Source organism: Ictalurus punctatus, chromosome 6 (assembly GCF_001660625.3).
Source record: "Ictalurus punctatus breed USDA103 chromosome 6, Coco_2.0, whole genome shotgun sequence".
Classification (NCBI taxonomy): Eukaryota; Metazoa; Chordata; class Actinopteri; order Siluriformes; family Ictaluridae; genus Ictalurus; species Ictalurus punctatus.
The window spans coordinates 5,305,001-5,325,761 of record NC_030421.2 but is presented as its reverse complement, the minus strand read 5'-3'; the positions used below and the strand labels follow the sequence as shown (position 1 = coordinate 5,325,761).

Below are 20,761 nucleotides of genomic sequence, written 5' to 3'. Positions count from 1 at the left end.
ACCTGGAGCCAATCCCCAGGGAGCATGGGGCACGAGGCGGGGTACACCCTGGACAGGGTGCCAATCCATCGCAGGGCACAATCACATACACACTCACACACCCATTCATACACTACGGACACTTTGGACACGCCAATCAGCCTACCATGCATATCTTTGGACTGGGGGAGGAGACCGGAGTACCCGGAGGAAACCCCCGCAGCACGGGGAGAACATGCAAACTCCGCACACGTAGGGCCACGGGGGGAATCGAACCCCCGACCCTGGAGGTGTGAGGCGAACGTACTAACCACTACTTTGTAGTAAAAACGGCATTTTTTCAATCAATCAATTGATTAATCGATTATCAATCGATTGATTGATTGATAGATTAACTAATTAATTATTGTTTAAAAAATAATCCAAAGCTCTTAAACATGGAAAGCTTCCTCTTGTCCTCTAGGTGTCACTGTGGAACAACCTGATTTCTTCTTCTACGGTGCCACCGCCTTCTCGTCATTGGTTGAATCCCATATTCCAATAATCCTTATTCGTAACTAGTGCACTTTGCGGGTTTCCCCATTCGTTTTCACACTCTGTAGGGTGCCTATGTAGGGTATAGCGTCGTTATTTGCTGTTACGGCTTTACAGACTAGAAGGAGCTCCAGAGAGACGCCGGAGAAGTTTTTAATCATACCTAGAGATGTCTTTAGCGGTTTTAAAACCTCTATTGGGGTAATATGATTTATTATTCCGTGCTGAAAACGTGAAATGAGTTTTGTTTTCATGTGCAGTAAGTGATAAAGGACTAGTTAGTCTGTTAGTACAGAGTGACATTGTAAAGGATATAGCGCACGAGCTGTCTAACTTCATATATTAGAATTACATATACAGTATAAAATAATACACTGCTTTAATATATTAAATGTACATTATGAGGTGTTTGGCTTTAATTCTATATCCTTTGTCAGTCTGATCCACTTTATCCTAATGAACCTTTTTTTTTTAATTTTATTTTAAACTCATTCCATGTTAAAAACAGGGCTACTTTTATTTCATTTATTCATTCATGTTCTGTATTTTTGTTTATTTTTCAGCCTGAGATCAGTTTACAGACTGCAGAGGATACAAACACACATGGTGAGATAAAACAACACACACAGAGAAACCCTTTATATCCGAGGTTTTAAGGGGGGACTAAAAGTATTGGCACCCTTCATGACATTGAGTGCTGAATTACGATTAAGTGGGAAGAAAAAAAAAACAGCAAGTGAAATGACTTACGTTTCCTCTAATAAAGGCAGTTCGCTTTTGTAAACGTTTATTATCTCGTAAAATATACACGTGCGCCCCTAAAGAGATTTATAAACAGTTTGTCCAAACATAAGGTGAGAAAATATAATGCACGTTATTATATAAAGAAAGTATAAAGACCCGTCCTCTTTGTTGATTTATATGGAGATTGATTATCCCGGTTGAATCATATGTAATCATTACAGCAGCATTACTTAAGAAATGTGAATAGTAGTGATGTTTAAGCTCAAGATATCGCTCACGGCGTGCGTTGTTACGAGTATGGAGTCATATTTACTTGTTTTAAATCCTGGAGTTGTCTCTCAAGGTTGTATTGGGTTTGGTGTGTGTGTGTGTGTGTGTGTGTGTGTGAGATCAGATGAGCGGTACGGCAAGCTCCGAGGTTCTGTTGGAGAAAGTAGGGAATGCCGGAGTGATCACGCTGAACAGACCGAAAGCCCTCAACGCCCTGAACCTCTCCATGATCCGCCTGCTCCACCCCCAGCTGAAGGTATGACATCTTTCATACAGCATCTACGTCACAATGAATTACCTCAGAGTACTGATATCTGTGATATTATGTGATGACGGTTTAGCAGAGTGTTTTATTTTTATGCAGCTGTAGAAACGAAAGCCATTTATATCCTTTAAAGGTTCTTTGGTTTCTTCATCTCAATACGAAGAAGGAACACTTAAAGGTTCTGGGTAGAACCCTTCAGCCGGGTGTTTCTCTATCAGAAAAGCACCGTACGCTAGAACACTGTTTTTGGGAGGCCGAGAATCCACAGAACCTTTTAAAGGACTCTTAACAAGGGTTTGGCGATGTGAAGGAAATATAATCATCGCGATAGCTGATGATGATGTTTCTAGGATAGATCCATGATATTTCTGAATTTTAAAAACTCGGTACAAAATTTTAACATCAGTTTGTTAATAAAACCGAATCAAATTGTATATATATATTATACGCGAGATCTTTTATAATGTGGCTTGTGTGATATAGATTTTTTTTCCTCCTCTCTGCTTGTGATTTACCATTTTAAAACACAAAAAAATACATCGTTCAGATTACTACTAGCCCTTTAGACAGCTAGTTAGCAGCCTAATGTATGGGGAACATTAATAAACAAAACAGGTTTTTTTTATATATAATAATTTACCAAAGCAGTTTTCTCCCCCCCCAAAAAGAAAAAAATACAGTATCTCACAAAAGTGAGTACACCCCTCACATTTTTGTAAATATTTGATATCTTTTCATGTGACGACACTGAAGAAATGACACTTTGCTACAATGTAATGTAGTGAGTGTACAGCTTGTGTAACAGTGTAAATTTGCTGTCCCCTCAAAATAACTCAACACACAGCCATTAATGTCTAAACCGCTGGCAACAAAAGTGAGTACACCCCTAAGTGAAAAGGTCCAAATTGGGCTCAATTAGCCATTTTCCCTCCCCGGTGTCATGTGACTTGTTAGTGTTACAAGGTCTCAGGTGTGAATGGGGAGCAGATGTGTTAAATTTGGTGTCATCGCTCTCACACTCCCTCATACTGGTCACTGGAAGTTCAACATGGCACCTCATGGCAAAGAACTCTCTGAGGATCTGAAAAAAAGGAATTGTTACTCTACATAAAGATGACCTAGGCTATAAGAAGATTGCCCAGACCCTGACTCTGAGCTGCAGCACGGTGGCCAAGACCATACAGCGGTTTAACAGGACAGGTTCCACTCAGAACAGGCCTCGCCATGGTCGACCAAAGAAGCTGAGTGCACGTGCTCAGCGTCATATCCAGAGGTTGTCTTTGGGAAATAGATGTATGAGTGCTGCCAGCATTGCTGCAGAGGTTGAAGGGGTGGGGGATCAGCCTGTCAGTGCTCAGACCATACGCCACACACTGCATCAAATTGGTCTGCATGGCTGTCGTCCCAGAAGGAAGCCTCTTCTCAAGATGATGCACAAGAAAGCCCGCAAACAGTTTGCTGAAGACAAGCAGACTAAGAACATGGATTACTGGAACCATGTCCTGTGGTCTGATGAGACCAAGATAAACTTATTTGGTTCAGATGGTGTCAAGCGTGTGTGGCAGCAACCAGGTGAGGAGTACAAAGACAAGTGTGTCTTGCCTACAGTCAAGCATGGTGTGGGAGTGTCATGGTCTGGAGCTGCATGAGTGCTGCCGGCACTGGGGAGCTACAGTTCATTGAGGGAACCATGAATGCCAACACGTACTGTGACATACTGGAGCAGAGCATGATCCCCTCCCTTCAGAGATTGGGCCTCGGGGCAGTATTCCAGCATGATAATGACCCCAAACACACCTCCAAGACGACCACTGCCTTGCTAAAGAAGCTGAGGGTGAAGGTGATGGACTAAACCCTATTGAGCATCTGTGGGGCATCCTCAAACGAAAGGTGGAGGAACACAAGGTCTCTGACATCCACCAGCTCAATGACGTCGTCATGAAGGAGTGGAAGAGGACTCCAGTGGCAACCTGTGAAGCTCTGGTGAACTCCATGCCCAAGAGGGTTAAGGCAGTGCTGGAAAATAATGGCGGCCACACAAAATATTGACACTTTGGGCCCAATTTGGACATTTTCACTTAGGGGTGTACTCACTTTTGTTGCCAGCGGTTTAGACATTAATGGCTGTGTGTTGAGTTATTTTGAGGGGACAGCAAATTTACACTGTTCCACAAGCTGTACACTCACTACTTTACATTGTAGCAAAGTGTCATTTCTTCAGTGCTGAAACATGAAAAGATATCAAATATTTACAAAAATGTGAGGGGTGTACTCACTTTTGTGAGATACTGTATTTATTCACTTTCTATCATCGTCATTAACGCAGTTTGTAAAAGTGTTCGATTTGACACGTCATTGTTGGCTTGTTTAATCTCCTTAAGTCAGAGATGTCTGGTTTTTTTCTCTCTCTCTCGTAGTGAAATTGAGTCATAATCCACCACATGCCATACAACGTGGCCCAAAGTTTACATGTGTGATCGGTGATGTCATGTCATGACCACACGCCAACACTTGCTCGTGAAACAGGCGTTGCTGCATGTTTGGTGCTTGGGCCCATCACTCGCTGCTTGCAGTTGTTTTTATGTATTGTGTCTTTTTTTTGTGCAGAAATGGGAGAACGATTCGGAGACAGATCTTGTGATCATTAAAGGTGCTGGAGGTAAAGCTTTCTGCGCTGGAGGAGACATCAGAGGTATAAAAAAAAAAAAAACTTTACCACGTTATACGTTAAAATATGATAATACTACTAATGTCATGAGATTTTACCTTCATCTTTTATCGCTAGTTCAACTTCCTGTTACGTCTCGGAGATAAAAGCGGCGTGTTTGTTTTATTTCTAGCCGTTACAGAAGCGGGTAAAGCAGGAGATTCTTTAGCACAGGACTTCTTCCGTGAAGAGTACATTTTAAACAACGCTATAGGTAAATTCCGGCTTTTATCTGCTCACGTTCCTGATAGCAGAAGTGGAATATGAATGATTTAATCCCGATTCTGTTTTCAGGGACTTACAGGAAGCCCTACGTGGCCCTCATTGATGGGATTACAATGGGAGGAGTAAGTACTCGTGGATTTTTGTCTCTGTTTTATATCCTAGTGAAATAATTAGCGGTCGTGAAGGACGATAAGTGCGGGTTACTTGTCTTCCGTGTGTATGTAGTGCTCGAGTTAGCGGTAGTGCGGGACGATACGACGATTTAATATCGATATCGTGATAAATTGCATCACAACATGCGTAAAAAACAAATACAAACTTTTCCTGAAAGAAGCTGATTTGATATTAAAGTTTGGTATTTAATTGTTTTCCCCGTTGCTAAATACAGTAAAAAATAAATATATAAATGAAATTTTACAGATGTTAAAATATTGTCAGTATGTAAATAATCGAACATGCTTTGGTGACGTGTCGTAAAAAATACTTTTGAGAATCGTAATATAATATTTTTTTGTCATATCGCTCCTCTTTTAATTCACAGTTTTCCCTTTTTCGAGACTTAGAGTGAAAAATTTCTTACATTTGTTCTTAGAAATATTTCTTACTATTATTAAACGATCATACTTTTTAATAGTCATTTGTTTGAACTACAGTGTGCTTGTTTGTGCGCATTTCTTATTTAACATTTTTAAATTTTTGTTTGTGTTTATTAGCATAACCCTACTGTTCACTTACCTCGCATTTTATTATAATAATAATAATAATAATAATAATAATAATAATAATAATAAAATAAATAAATAAATAAATAGGTCTCCATATAGGAAACACTTCAGTATCTTCGATCTAGAAACTTCCTAGCTCCGATTATATTTAATTACAACTTGAATTAATCTGGTTATAATTATACGTCCTGAAATGAGTGTACTCCATTGTCAGAATTGACTGTTTATGCATTGTTTGCACATTTCTAAATAAATACAAAATCTATAGCTTTATGCGAGCCTAGATTAGATGGCTACGAGTCGTATGCAAGTATAAGTTTTTCACGAGGTTTTCAAGCCTTGAGTAGTTTTCTAATATCTCAGTGCCTTGCAGACATGGGCACCTAGTTGAACTTGTCCGCGTTTTGGATCTAAAAGGGAGTTCGTTCGGATTTGTACGATTTGATTTACACAATATGTCTAACAGCACTTTGTAGAACCACATTTGACTGCAGTTCGTTGTCTTCAGAGATTTGTCTCTCTCAGCTTGGAACGTCTGGATCCTGATCTTTCTGCCAATTCTTCTTGGGGGGGGCGGGGGGGGGCAGTTCAGGTTCTTGATTTTGAACCACACCTGTGTAGCTTTGGCAGTATGCTTACAGTTGTTGTCGTGTCTGAAGGTGAAGCTTTGCCCCAGACTAAAACAGGCTTTCCTTCAGAAACGCCCTGTATTTGGCTTCACTCTCAACTCTGACCGGTTTCCTGGTCCCTGCAGATGACATTCAATCCCACGACATGACGCTACCACTATCGTGCTTCACAGTGCTGATGGTGTTCTCAGGGAGATGAGCAGCGTTTTGTTTCCACCAAATGTACGTTTTCGTCTCAGAAAATGTACACATCTTTTTCTGTGGTTGTCCTGTGTACACTTTTTTTTTTTTTTTTTTTTAAATCCCATCTGAGCGGTGGATCTTTTCGGTTCCTTCAGAGTTACCCTTGGCCTCTTGATTGGTTCTCTCCCTAATCCCATCTTTACCTGTTCACTGGCTTTTGGTGGAAGGCCTTCTCTAGGCAGCGTTGTAGTTGTGCCGTGTTCTTTCCATGTTTTAATGATTGATTTAATGTTGCTCTGCAGGATGTTCAAAGGTTGGGAGATATACATATACACACACACACACACACGTATATTGTTTTTGTAACCAGACCCTAAAGGATACTTTTCTATAACTTTGTCCCACAATCGTTTTGATAGCTCCTTGGTCTTCGTGATGCTATATGCTTACATTTGTTCTCTAACAAATTCTGGGTTCTTCCAGGAACAGGTGTATTTATATTGAGATCACGTCACACACTTTAATTTCACACAGTTTAAATTTGTTAAACTGATTATGTGACTTTTGATGGCAACTGGCTGCAGCATAGCTAATTTATGTGTTTCACAGTTAGGGCGGAGGGAATACTTATGCAATTATAACTTCTTTTTTTTTTTTGTAAATAACTTAAACTATATTGACTCTACCCCAGTCGTCTACCAGACCTCCTACCGATATCTACCCGCCCAACCATCTCCCCATTAACAGCCGTCTACCTAACCTCTTACCGATATACGCCTGCCCAACCGCCTGCCCAACCGCCTGCCCAACCGCCTGCCCAACCATCTCCCCAACCATTTCCTCAACCATTTCCTCAACCAGCCAGCCATCTACCTAACCACCTACCGATATACACCCCCCCAACCATCTCCTCAACCAGCCAGCCATCTACCTAACCGCCTACCGATATACACCCACACAACCATCTCCCCAACCAGCCAGCCATTCCCAACCACCTACCTAACCTCCTACAGATATACATCTCCCCAACCATCTCCCCAACCATTTCCTCAACCATCTCCCCAACCAGCCAGCCATTCCCAACCACCTACCTAACCTCCTACAGATATACATCTCCCCAACCATCTCCCCAACCATTTCCTCAACCATCTCCTCAACCAGCCAGCCATCTACCTAACCGCCTACCGATATACACCCACCAAACCAGCCAGCCATTCCCAGCCACCTACCTAACTTCCTACAGATATACACCCGCCCAACCATCTCCCCAACCAGCCAGCCATTCCCAGCCACCTACCTAACATCCTACCGATATACACCTGCCCAACCATCTCACCGACCACATTCCCACCCACCCAGCCACCTTCCCAACCAACTACCGATATACATCCTACCAACCATCTACCCAACCACATAACCAACTACATGCCTACCCAAACACCCACCTGACTACCTACCTACCCACACACCTAACTTATTATTATTTGATAGTTTTTGTATATTCCTGACTTTAAAACCCAAAATGTATGGCCATGCATTAAAGATACTTGATTATTTATTTTTTCCGTAATATTTTACAGATCTTGCCTAAACATTGATGTTGTTATTCAAATCAGTTATGTAATATCTCTTCTATTAATTTGTTGATAACGATTATTATAAATTTTTATCATTGTGTCATACTCCCTATATAATATTAAAGGGAGTTGCTTTCCTGTCATGTAAGTGTTATTTTATTTCCTTACTTTTAGACTTGCACTATCTAGATGTTCCAATAGGTGGCGGCAATACGCTTTTATCACCAAAAACACCTCAGCGTGTTATGAATTAGACGTGTAGTGGGCTACGATTGGTCAGAAAACAGAATGACGTCAGCAGAACATGTTGCTGCCTCTTTTTTTTTTTTTTTTCCCTTTAAGCCTTCATCCTCCCTGAGAGGTTTGTGAGGAATTTGAACTGAAGTACCATCATGCCATCACACCATTCTCTCGCTCAGTTCACAAGAGCATACACACTCAGTATGTCAATAAGGGAAAGCCTCATGAGAACAGATAAAGCTCTATCTCTGATCACAGTAGTTCAGATTGGCTTATTAGAGGCAGGTATCTGGTTACATTCTCACTAATGCCGGAGCAGGTGCTGAGGACAAGCTGGGAAAAGTAGGTGATGCTCAGTGTCTCGTCTCAGAGTCCCCTGCTGCTGCTCACAGGTGCATGACTCAGAGAAAAAAAAAGCTTGAATGCCCAAAAGGAAGAAAACCTAATAACAGTGGCATACAAGCAAATGCGGTACATGGACACGACAGGGTCACATAGAGTTCATAGAGAGCTTAAATGTCGTTGTAATCCCTTTTTTTTTTTGCTGAAAGGGCAACTCGTATTAAAGGAATACTTGCTGTATCACACAGACCGATTATTAACACTGGCAAGAATTTCAGCAGGGAAAAATGGATTCCTCCCAACGTAATTATAATGGAAGTTAAAGGGGAATTTTGAACTGTCAACGATGTTTAACGTGGGTGCATATAGAACCTACAACAAACCTACAAACATGACCGTTAAACAATAACAGACACAAGAAAGCCTTTAGCAGCAGATTTTTACCTTGATTAAGCAAAACCAGTTGATTATGAGTGGTCCTGGTGCGACATATTTCTGGAGGGAACCTAGTGGTTCAATTAAGAGCTTATCTTATACAGCTGGCTAGTTCATTCGTCACTGATGAGAGACATTATGTTCTTGCTCTAACAAACCTTAAGGCTGAGTCTTAGAGAAAGACATGACCACTGCCCCACTCTCATATTCGATTGTTCACTTTCAAAATTGGTGGATAAATGGTTATAGGTTATCTTGTAGGACGCCACTGAAACCAAAAAATCGGAAGAGGTGGATGTGAAATGAACTGCTACTGGATGCAACTGCTACTGGATCCAGTAGTCCCATCTCCGATAGGACAGGGATGATAATCAGCGTCACATATTGCCATCAGCAGAGCATTGGAGGATAAGACCATGTTTTAGAGGTCGAACGATTAATCGGCACCAATAACCAATCGCTGGAACTATCGGTTATAGGCAAAAATCCACACTGATAGTTTTCCCCGGTAGCGTCCGTCGTGGGAGCGGTCTGCTGTCGTTATACGGTACGAGAGCGGCCTCTAGAGGTGAAATAAAAACCATCACTGACAAATTTTGTTGTGTTATTTGAAGTTTTTTTTTTTATTTTATTTTTTTATTTATTTTTTTTTATTCATTTTGGACATCTCTATTTACCTTGAGTGTTATATTTTCATCCAGTATCTGTCGATTACTCGGTTATCGGCAGGTACTGCCCAACTCGGTTAACGGTATCGGTGAAATCCACTATCGGTCGAACCCTACCATGTTTCAGTAGTTCTACGCAGTTGCAGCCTACAAAGGGGGGGGGACGAGAGCAGCCCTAGCACAGAACCTTGAGGAATGCCGCATTATACTCTGTATGCACATTTATCAAAGTTCTGAGCCAGGTATAAAGAGCATACTGTCTATACCATAATATTGTGATCTGTGTTGTCGAAAATTGCGCTGAGAGCAGGTAATTCACGCAAAGGCACGCGTCTCTGGTTGGAGATCAATATCATGTAATTTACTACTTTAACCAACGCCATCTCGGCATTGTCATTAGGCTTTAAATTGACTGAAATGTTTTGTATTTGTATTTTCTACGCTAAGTTCGTTTCTTCAAGTTACCCGTCATCAGCATGCTTATATACGATTTTCAGATGACGCCAATTATTATATGGCCTTATTACCTTGCATTTCAGTACCCCATTGATCAAACTTGCACAGTAGATCGCTATGAAGCCTAACCAAAAGAAGAACAATACGTAGCATTAAAATGATGGACAACAGACTTGAGAGAATTCCCTCGGTGACTTGTTCAAACGTTCACTCACGGAAGAACATCAGGCATGGAAGAAGCACTAACTCACTCCGTTTAGGGCGTCGGATCTGGCAGCAGACGATCACAACACCAGCACGGAGGCTCGAGGGGAATCTTAGCGCATGGCTTTGATCCGTCTCGTTCGTGCGTGAAAGGAGGTCATGACTGCTCCATCGCTCGTCTCCTCCTGTGCGTGAGCGTGTCTGCATATTTCCTGCATTGCTAACGTGCTTTTCTGGAGCGACGGTTAAGGAAAAAGTGAAAGCCTGCTGCGTGTGGAGACCGAACGGACAAAGAGTTACGACCCAAGATTGGAAACACCTTTTCATCCGAAACCTCCGACAGTCGAATGAGAAGTTTGATGTTCCGTCTTGTTCTCGGAGTGTACTTCCAGAGGACAACCTGGGGATTTGATCACATCCATCTGACTGTCAGGATGATTGCTAATGATGGCGAGTTGGTTTAGCGCTTGAGAATTTCTGCGATGCTGTCGCTGGCACGGTCCGTGGCGTTTCTAGACATCGCATGTGAGCTGGTCTACTTATGAAGCAGGTGTCTGTATTCAATTTTCATAGCACTCGAAGATGTTTTAGAACAGCAGAAGCACATCTGTCGCATTGGGGATCAAAACGTACAGCTTACAGAACCCAGAAGTTGCATTCTTCAACACTTGGTGTCAAATAATACTCCTTCAAACACATTTTTACACAAATAACACCGAGTTTGTCGAGGGTACAAACACACTGGGAATTAAAGGACCCGAGCTTTTTTTGTGTGTTGAGTATTTGAGCTGTGAAAATGACCAAAACGCACATTATCGTCTATTGGCAATTAAGTACTCACACTGGCAGCTCACATTTATAAATAAATAAATAAATAAATGCTGCCACCCAAAACTTTATTACTGCAGTTGAAGGAATTCGCTCAGATGGTCTGCTGTGTTCTTTACCTGCACAGAGCAGGAGAACACCATGGTTCGATTCACACACACTAAACACTGCATATGTTAAAGCACCTTTTATTTATTTATTGCGTAGGAGTTCACTCTCTCTCTCTCTCTCTCTCTCTATATATATATATATATATATATATATATATATATATATATATATATATATATATATATATATATATACATACATACATACATACATACATACATACATACATAAAATACATGGACTTGCAGTACAGTAGACCTTGTGCTTTTGGGTTGTTTATATTAAAAAATAAAAATGTATGAGAAACCGCAGGACCCATGCTACTAGGCTCGTTCTTTATATTTCGGTTAGCTTGGATCGAGTGGAGAGTGGGCTTTGTTTCACTTCAGAAAATTGCTCCTGTGCATTGAGCATTTGATACAAGTAAATGAGCATGTTATGGACCAATCCCCAGTTTTAAGTCATTAAATATCTTAACAACATTCATAATTTTTATTTATTTATTTTTTTATGGGGGTGCAAACTTTTGAGCGGGTTAATAAAAGGGAATATGAGACTCAGACTTGGCAGCTGTATTGTTTAGGCTGTTCTTCGTATCAGGGATTCAAAATGAACATGGAATCCGGTTTTGTAACAAAGGGGGTCCATAGTTTTGCACCCAGCTGTAACATATCGGTCACTCTGCTGTAATAACGGTTAAGTGATTACGTATTTGCCGATTTGCCCCCCCCATATTCCATTTTTAATGGCCTCCGTCACTCAGAGTTCATCAGATTTCCCACTCGAGTAGTTTCCCAGCCTCCGGTGAGAGCTGGCTCTGTCGTTTCGTAGCGGTCGGTCACTCGTGTTCCTTCTTTGACGTGCATTATTCAGGCAACCGCGTTTACACATTTCAGATGATTGGATAAATCTATGTCTGGTTCTTGGGGTGCAGATGCAACCAGTCCCTCATACACTAATGTCCCTGAGAATACAACAGAACAGCAAACACCAGATTTGAATAATGTTGCTGTATAGTATGTTTAAAAAAATATAATAAAATATAATAAAAAGGCTTTTACTAACTTTAACTATAAATGGATAAACAGTATTATGAATAAGAAATGGTCTTGGCAACACTTCAGTACACACTGTTGTAGTAAAATAATCAAGGACAAGGTGGTGCGATGAAGCGGATCTACTGGTACCACACCAAAGTTGATTCTTTTACTATAACAGCACAGCACAGGGTGTTTTATTCCTTGTTTAATGACCAGAGAGGGGCGAGACTGGCATTGCTTGCGGTTTGATGCCTCTTAAATGCACCAAAAAGACTTCTACTGGGTCATGTCTACTGGATTCCTTCGATAGGATCACGTCTACTGGATCATGTCTACTGGGTTACTTCTGCTGGATCACGTCTACTGGGTTACTTCTGCTGGATCATGTCTACTGGGTTACTTCTGCTGGATCACGTCTACTGGGTTACTTCTACAGGATCACATCTACTGGATTACTTCCACAGGATCACGTCTATTGGATCACATATTTTGGGTTACTTCTACAGGATCACGTATATTGGGTTACTTCTACAGGATCATGTCTACTGGATCAGATCTACTAGGTTACTTATACAGGATCATGTCTACTGGCTTACTTCTACAGGATCACGTCTACTGGGTTACTTCTACAGGAACACGACAGTATCCACTGAATTATTTCTACAAGCTTGACTGCCTTATGTCTATATGAATTCCGCATTATCCACTCAAATATTTCCACTTGATTGTTTTTACAGGGCTGCTACAAGATCTAAAGCATTATTTCTACCGCATTTCTACAAGAGCTACATTACTGCTGAAATACTGCTGAATTATTGCTACAGCATCAACAGAATAATCTCTGCAGGATTTCTACAAGATCTTCAGGATTATTTTTACAGTGTTTCTACAGGATCTACTGAACTATTTGTGCAAGATTGCTACATGATCTACTGAATTAATTCTACAGGATCGCCACAAGCTTTTGTAAATTAATTCTACAGGATCACTACAAGATCTACTGAATTAATTCTGCATGATCGCTACAAGATCTACTGAATTATTTTGACAGGATCGCTACAAGATCTACTGAATTATTTCGACTGGATCGCTACAAGATCTGCCGAATTATTTTGACAGGATCGCTACAAGATCTACTGAATTATTTCGACTGGATCGCTACAAGATCTGCTGAATTATTTTGACAGGATCGCTACAAGATCTGCTGAATTATTTTGACAGGATCGCTACAAGATCTACTGAATTATTTCTACAAGATCTACTGAATTATTTCGACAGGATCGCTACAAGATCTACTGAATTATTTCGACAGGATCGCTACAAGATCTACTGAATTATTTCTACAGGATTTTATAAGAGAATGGTGTATTTGGTGAGACAGCACGTCATCGCTGGTCAGCAGTGTGCAGTTGTTTTGAGGGATCTGTGTTCCTCTTCCACAAGACACCATCATTACTTCATTACTGCGTTTACAGGAAGAGGACTGGTGTCCTAGCCCTCTCGTACACAGAGCAGACCAAGCGCTTTAATGAGGTGATCTGCTGGGACCGGCTGCTTCTTCAACCACCGAGTTAAACAGAATGCTTGCATGTTTATTCAGTAGTTAAGAGAAGTTGTAGTCGTGGTCACATGCAGCTTGGTCAGGGTTTGCTTTAATCAGTCATCTCACATCTTCAGACCCCATAATTCATAGCTCATGACAGTGAAAAATCACGATCCTGGTGTATCTCCGCTGTGTGAGGTTTCTATTTTGGGCTGCTATATTTATTACAGTTGGAGAGCTGTAGCTAAGAGGCTGCTAACAAGACACCCTGACCTTTCTGTGACACGTAAAACAGGCCAGTCAGGAGTCTGCTGTAACCCTACATAAACAACTACATACGTCTTCTAACCAAACACGCAGCCTGTAGAGGGCGATATTAACCGACCTCGTTAAAATCGCCACGTTTTCCCAAAGGTCTGCTAATTCCTGTATCATTTTTAAACAAGTTCCAATTAGTAAGCGTTGAAAAAAAAAATTACAAAAAATTTGGTGTAGGGCTTGTCCAAAAGTGCAAAAGAAAATTCAGAGGGAAGTAGATCACTTAAGACCCTTTTAACCAGTACATTCCGCCGGCGGAATGGAAAATGACTTAACAAAACAGGCGTAAATGACATTTTTTGGCTACTGGTAATTAAACAAGAGAGTGTTAATAATTTATCGAGTTATTTAGTTAAATTAACTCAAATATCTAGATGAGCCGTGAGAAACTTGAGATGGAACGAAGTCGTACAACCTCGACAAAAAAAAGAAAGAAGAATTAACAGACAGCTCAAGCACACGGCCCTTAAATAAATGGATATGTACGTACATAAATAATAGTTAAATAATTATGTAAGGATATAATTACATAGATGGGTAAATAAAGACTTAAATAAAATAAAAATTTCTTGTAGTAATAATAATAATAATAATAATAATAATAATAATAATAGAAAAACAATAGAAAAAATACTATCTTTGTATCAGTTTTGCTTAGATGTGAGGTTTTATTTATTTTATTTTTCCTATGTTTTACATCATTGAGCATGTTTGCTTTTTTATTATTATTATTATTATTATTATTATTATTATTATTGTTATTATCGTAGCTGCATTTTTACCCACAACCCTTCTCGATGCGCCGAGTCTAGCACTGAGACTGAAGCACATCCTCTGTTTCTGATGATAGTTTAACATTCAGACAGACATTTCCGTTGGTTTGGATAAGACTTGCGTTTTGAGGTTGCCTGCAGTCCTGTTGTTCTCTGTATCTCTCAATCTGCTCGCTCTGTGTATCTCCATCCTGTCTTATTGATTTTCTCTCTCTCTCTCCCTCCAGGGTGTTGGGCTCTCAGTCCACGGGCGCTTTCGTGTAGCCACGGAGAAGACGCTGTTCGCCATGCCGGAGACGGCCATCGGTAAGAGCCACACTGCTCAGCGTCTGCTTTCCTTCCTGTAAGACCTCGAGGCATTAATAATGCATTCATACAGACAGTGTACATGTTTCACTCACAGCACTGTGTGTGTGTGTGTGTTGGCTATTAAAAAACGCACAGCCTACACACACACACTGCTAGTACACTCGTACTCTGGCTGTTAAAGAACGTTGTTCTGCGGTGTTGTTGACATGGAAACAAGAAACATCATCCGAACCATGTGACCGCCCTTAAACTTATCTCCCTCAACCTCCCCCCGCCCCAAACACTGTTCCTTTAATTCTTCCTGCTAGTCTTTTTCCTGTCATTTCTTTTTGTGCACTGACCTTGAGTCTTACGAAGACCGTATCTAAATTGAATTTTTATTATTATTATTATTATTATCATCATCCTCTTTCAGCCTCGCAGCAATTGAGAATTGGTGAAGTAATTAATAAAAAAAACGTTAAATCACATATATAGCACACGTCACATTTCTATAATTGTCATTTAGTTATTTTATTTATTTATTTATTTATATATATTTTTTAAATTGAATTCAACTTAATTTTCTTGGTACTACTTGGTACTTGGGGGTTTTTCTTTTTTAAATCTAAGTAATAGTTCTAGAGGTCACATTTTGAGTGCATGTGTCTCTTTGACTAGTGTTTTCTTTCTCTCTCTCTGTCTGTCTCACTGTTTCTCTCTCTGTCTCTCTCGCTGTCTCTCTCGCTCTCTCTCTCTGTCTCTCTATCGCCCTATTCAATTAAATTTTATTTGTATAGCGCTTTTTACAATAGACATTGTCTCACAGCAGCTTTACAGTAATATCAACACGGTATACAGATATTAAAGGTGTGAATTTATCCCAACTGAGCAAGCCACTGAGTGGCAACAGTGGCAAGGAAAAACTCCCTAAGATGTTTTAAGAGGAAGGAACCTTGAGAGGAACCCGACTCAGAAGGGAACCCGTCCTCATCTGGGTAACAACAGATAGTGTGAAAAACTTCATTATTGACTTATATGAAGTCTGTTTGGCCTTAGGAGCAGCCGTAGTCCCAGCAGTCTGGAATTGGAGTAGATGAGAGCTCCATCCAGAGGTAGGACATCCGAAACGGATCAGGCAGGTCCGGAGATCAGAAAGGATCAGGATCTCTAGTATCTTCATAAAATCGTGTGTGGCTCGACAGAAGGAGAGAGGAGAGAAAAGATTATTAGGACTGGGAATTGGTGTAATAGAGAGACTAGTCAGGGTAGGCTTGAGTAAACAAATACTTTTTAAGCCTAGACTTAAACACTGAGACTGTGTCTGAGTCCCGAACACTAATTGGAAGACTGTTCCAGAGCAGTGGGGCTCTATAAGAGAAAGCTCTTCCCCCTGGTGTAGCCTTCACTATTCTAGGTACCGTCAAATAGCCTGCATGCATACCATCGCTCTGTCTGTCTCTCGCTATCTCTCTCGCTCTCTCTCTGTCTCTCTCTCTGTCTCTCTCTCTCTGTTTCCCTCGCTCTCTGTCTCTGTCGCTCTCTCTCTGTCGCTCTCTTTCTGTCTCCCTCACTTTCTCTCTGTGTCCCTCATGCTCTCTCTCTCTCTCTCTCTGTGTCCCTCGCTCTGTCTCTCTGTCGCTCTCTCTCTCTCTCTCTCTCTCTCTCTCTCTCTCTCTCTGTCTCTCTCTCTCTCTCTCTCTCTCTCTCTCAGTGAGACACACACGCACCGGCTATTCTGGATGCAGATCAGACTTCAGCTTTATCTCTGTCCCAAAAATCTGTCTGCTTGTTGTTGTTTTTTTTTCTTTTTTTTGGTCTGAGTACTAAACCATAACATGTTTGTTTTCTTTCGCTCATATTTGAATGAAAGACGAAAGCTAACCCATCAAAATTGTACACAAATGCAGAATTTTTGTGCATTAAAATGTGCACATGACACAGTAAGTCTTTATATAAGTGCATAGTTGCGTATCACGCATCCATTTTACAGCAAACAGTTGTAACGCAGCATTGTTTATTTAGTTCTTGTGAAGATATGCTTAACGGTCAGACATCAAAATAATGTTATTTCATTTAATTATTCATTTTTATTATTCTTTTAAAATATCTGACGGGTTTTGTGAACATAATGTCACAAAGTCAAAACCTACCCAACATATTTAGTTATATTTGCTGTGCTATTGTGATAAACGTCATATATTTTATCTTCAGTTATGTGCTCTCATTGCTTCAGTCAGATTCTCTGTCGTGTGTGTGTGTGTGTGTGTGTGTGTGTGTGTGTGTGAGGAAGAAGCCTCTCTGAAAGCACTTGAAATAAGCTGCTGCATATGTAAGGCCCTGAGTTCATGCTGGAATGTTTGTCCATGGTTAGTCAGAGAGAGAAAGCGTCTGTCTTCCTGAAAGCTCGGAGCAGATTATATTGTAGTCGTTTGCGCCGCTTTAGAAAAAATACAGACAGCCAAACGTGACGAGCGTGATCCTTCCATTTCAGGATCTTGCATGATCGGCTATCTAGGTGAGGAGAATTGGTAAACAAACGCGACTTCTCACAAGCACGAGGCCGTTAGAAAAGTAGCTCTTGTCTTATCTCTTTTTTTTTTTTTTTTTTTTTTTTTTTTTTTTTTTTGAGCTAAACCTTGACCGTATATTTGAAGGTCACAGTCTTCCTCTGACTTGTTTAGAGCAACTATAATAATGTCCGAGACCAGTGTCGCTGAGACCAAATTCTTCTCAAGTCTGAATCCTGACAGTGCTACAGCCGTCTGTCCGAGAGAGCAGAATTGGGAGGAACGGTGTTGCTCTTTCTGCTGTCAGTAAGACTGACACTAGCCAATCGTGGGCATCTCTGAGCTCATGCGTTTGGAAGAGGGCACACAGCACTTTCTTTGGGTGTGACATAGCATTAGCAGCAGTTTGAAAAGACGTAGTGGCTGGCTTCATGTCTCTGATGGTTTCCTCTAAATAATGTAGATGTTTGCACGTCAGACATCAGTTCATTTTGTTGTGCTGGACTAGGTAATCATCCAGGGTTAGGTTTAGGGCTGGGAGACCAAACCAAACATATGGGTCTCAGCCTGCAGTGATGAAGACTAGCTGTTGTAGGCCACGTTCGTTAATGTTCGTCGACGCATCGTTCCCATGGTATACCCAAACGTCCTCGTAACCGAGGCCTTCGCATCACCTCTCAGTTGTGTAGCTTCCGTGGCTGTGCTTTCAGTCTGCACTCTGTTCACATCATGTTCTCATTCTCACACACACACACACACACACACACACACACACAAAAACCTCTCCTCCCTGATGGTGCTGTTTATCTCTCAGGCCAGGTTTATGTGGAAAATGTCCAGGAGCGCTGCTTTGCTGTCAGCACACTCTGGAAGCGTAGCACGCTAAATACAGATCATAGGTAGCACCACACTCCTTCTGTCCATGGAAGGAATGCATGCCTCCGACTCCACAGCGAATGAAACTGACCTCCAAAGAGTGCACGAGGCCTTGCACTCACCCCTCGCGTGTTTTCATTCCATGACTCGTTAACTGGTGTCAGTTACAGAGAACACTCGCTATTCGCTACTTCCAGCTGCTTGGCCTCTGGAGCTGCACTCAGCAGACACGCTTCAGTATGGCGGTTTGTTTATTTCTGTGTCCCGTGAAACGGTGTTCTGTGTTTAATAAAGATGGTTGAAATGTTTTGACTCGCGTTTGAGAGATTCATAAAGGATGTCATGAGCAACAGGTTAGGTATGCACTCTGATCTGTTTGTGATTTTGGCATGGCATAATATGCTAATTACTTTTTTACGCTAAAAGCATTTACACTTGCATTAAGTGTAATGAAGATGCATTACCACGATACATGATCCGATAAATTTCAGTAATCCGATGAGATTTATACTCGGTGGCTGAAGGGATTTGACTGACAAGATTAGGGAATTGATTCCGGTCTCAGGATGTGACTGTAAAGACTCGAAACTACAACAGCAGTTGATGGTTCAGGGCCTTGCTCAAGGGCCGAGCAGTGGCAGCTTGGTGGTTCTGGGATTTTAACTCCCAACCTTCTGATCAGAAGTCCAGTGTGTTGTGCTTGGGGGGTTGACATTGTGGCACAGTGGGTAGCATCGCAGGCCTACCTCACCACTTGTCTGTCAAGACTTGGTAATTTGGTCTTGTCTGTTACGGTTTGGGACTTGACTCAATATTGTGATTTGTCTCTGGACGTTACTTTCAAGACTCTGGACTTATCTGTTATGGACTGTGACTCAAATCTAGATTTATCCTTCATGATTTCCATCATGGATTTGACGCAGGACTTGTCTGTGAAAACTTTGGAACTGCCGCAGGACTTTGTCATGATTTGGAATTTGACTCTGGGCTTGTCTGGCATGTTTTGGGATTTGACCCTGGGCCTGTCTGGCATGATTTAGGACTTAACTCTGGGCTTGTCTGGCATGATTTCGGACATGAATTGGGACGTGACTCTGGGCTTGTCTAGCATGATTTGGGACTTGAATTTGGATTTGACTCTGGGCTTGTCTGGCATGATTTCGGACTTGACTCTGGGCTTGTCTGGCATGATTTCGGACTCGAATTGGGACTTGACTCTGGGCTTGTCTGGCATGATTTGGGCCTTGAATTGGGACTTGACTCTGGGCTTGTCTGGCATGATTTGGGACTTGACTATGTTCCTGTCTGGCATGATTTGGGCCTTGAATTGGGACTTGACTCTGGGCTTGTCTGACATGATTTGGGACTTGACTATGTTCCTGTCTGGCATGATTTGGGACTTGAATTGGGACTTGACTCTGGGCTTGTCTGACATGATTTGGGACTTGACTCTGTTCCTGTCTGGCATGATTTGGGACTTGACTCTGGGCCTGTCTGGCATGATTTAGGACTTAACTCTGGGCTTGTCTGGCATGATTTCGGACATGAATTGGGACGTGACTCTGGGCTTGTCTAGCATGATTTGGGACTTGAATTTGGATTTGACTCTGGGCTTGTCTGGCATGATTTCGGACTTGACTCTGGGCTTGTCTGGCATGATTTCGGACTCGAATTGGGACTTGACTCTGGGCTTGTCTGGCATGATTTGGGCCTTGAATTGGGACTTGACTCTGGGCTTGTCTGGCATGATTTGGGACTTGACTCTGGGCTTGTCTGACATGATTTGGGACTTGACTCTGTTCCTGTCTGGCATGATTTGGGACTTGACTCTGGGCCTGTCTGGCATGATTTGGGACTTGAATTGGGACTTGACTCTGGGCTTGTCTGACATGATTTGGGACTTGACTCTGTTCCTGTCTGGCATGATTTGGGACTTGACTCTGGGCCTGTCTGGCATGATTTGGGACTTGAATTGGGACTTGACTCTGGGCTTGTCTGTTATGACTGTGACTCGACTCTAGATTTATCTGTCATGACTTGGGTTTTGACCCAGGACTTGTGTGTAAAAACTTGACTGGGGATTTGTCCGTTATGGCTTGTGACTCAACTCAAGACTTGGCATTTTTGTGTCAAGACTTGGAACTTACTTAAAAACATTATTTATTGCTGTGTACTGTGTTGTCTGTGAGCTAGAACATATGTTCTCTCTCAGGACTGTAATGCCTATGTGATGTGTGAAACAAAGCCAATGACTTTACTGTAAGTAACTCTGAGAGCTTAAAAGGCTACAA

The 20,761-nt window shown here is 41.5% G+C and overlaps 1 protein-coding gene across 1 annotated transcript in view; it reads left to right on the top strand.

Moving 5' to 3' along the window:
- The first annotated feature begins 566 nt into the window (after positions 1–566).
- The window catches only part of hibch (3-hydroxyisobutyryl-CoA hydrolase), a 33,288-nt gene continuing 13,093 nt past the window's right edge, over positions 567–20,761 (top strand). The window contains exons 1-7 of the mRNA XM_017470566.3: positions 567–714; positions 1,077–1,119; positions 1,652–1,783; positions 4,400–4,484; positions 4,633–4,713; positions 4,794–4,846; positions 15,024–15,102. Of these exons, the coding sequence (XP_017326055.1) occupies positions 683–714; positions 1,077–1,119; positions 1,652–1,783; positions 4,400–4,484; positions 4,633–4,713; positions 4,794–4,846; positions 15,024–15,102 (505 nt within the window). The 5' untranslated portion in view covers positions 567–682. The remainder of the gene's footprint in view (positions 715–1,076; positions 1,120–1,651; positions 1,784–4,399; positions 4,485–4,632; positions 4,714–4,793; positions 4,847–15,023; positions 15,103–20,761) is intronic.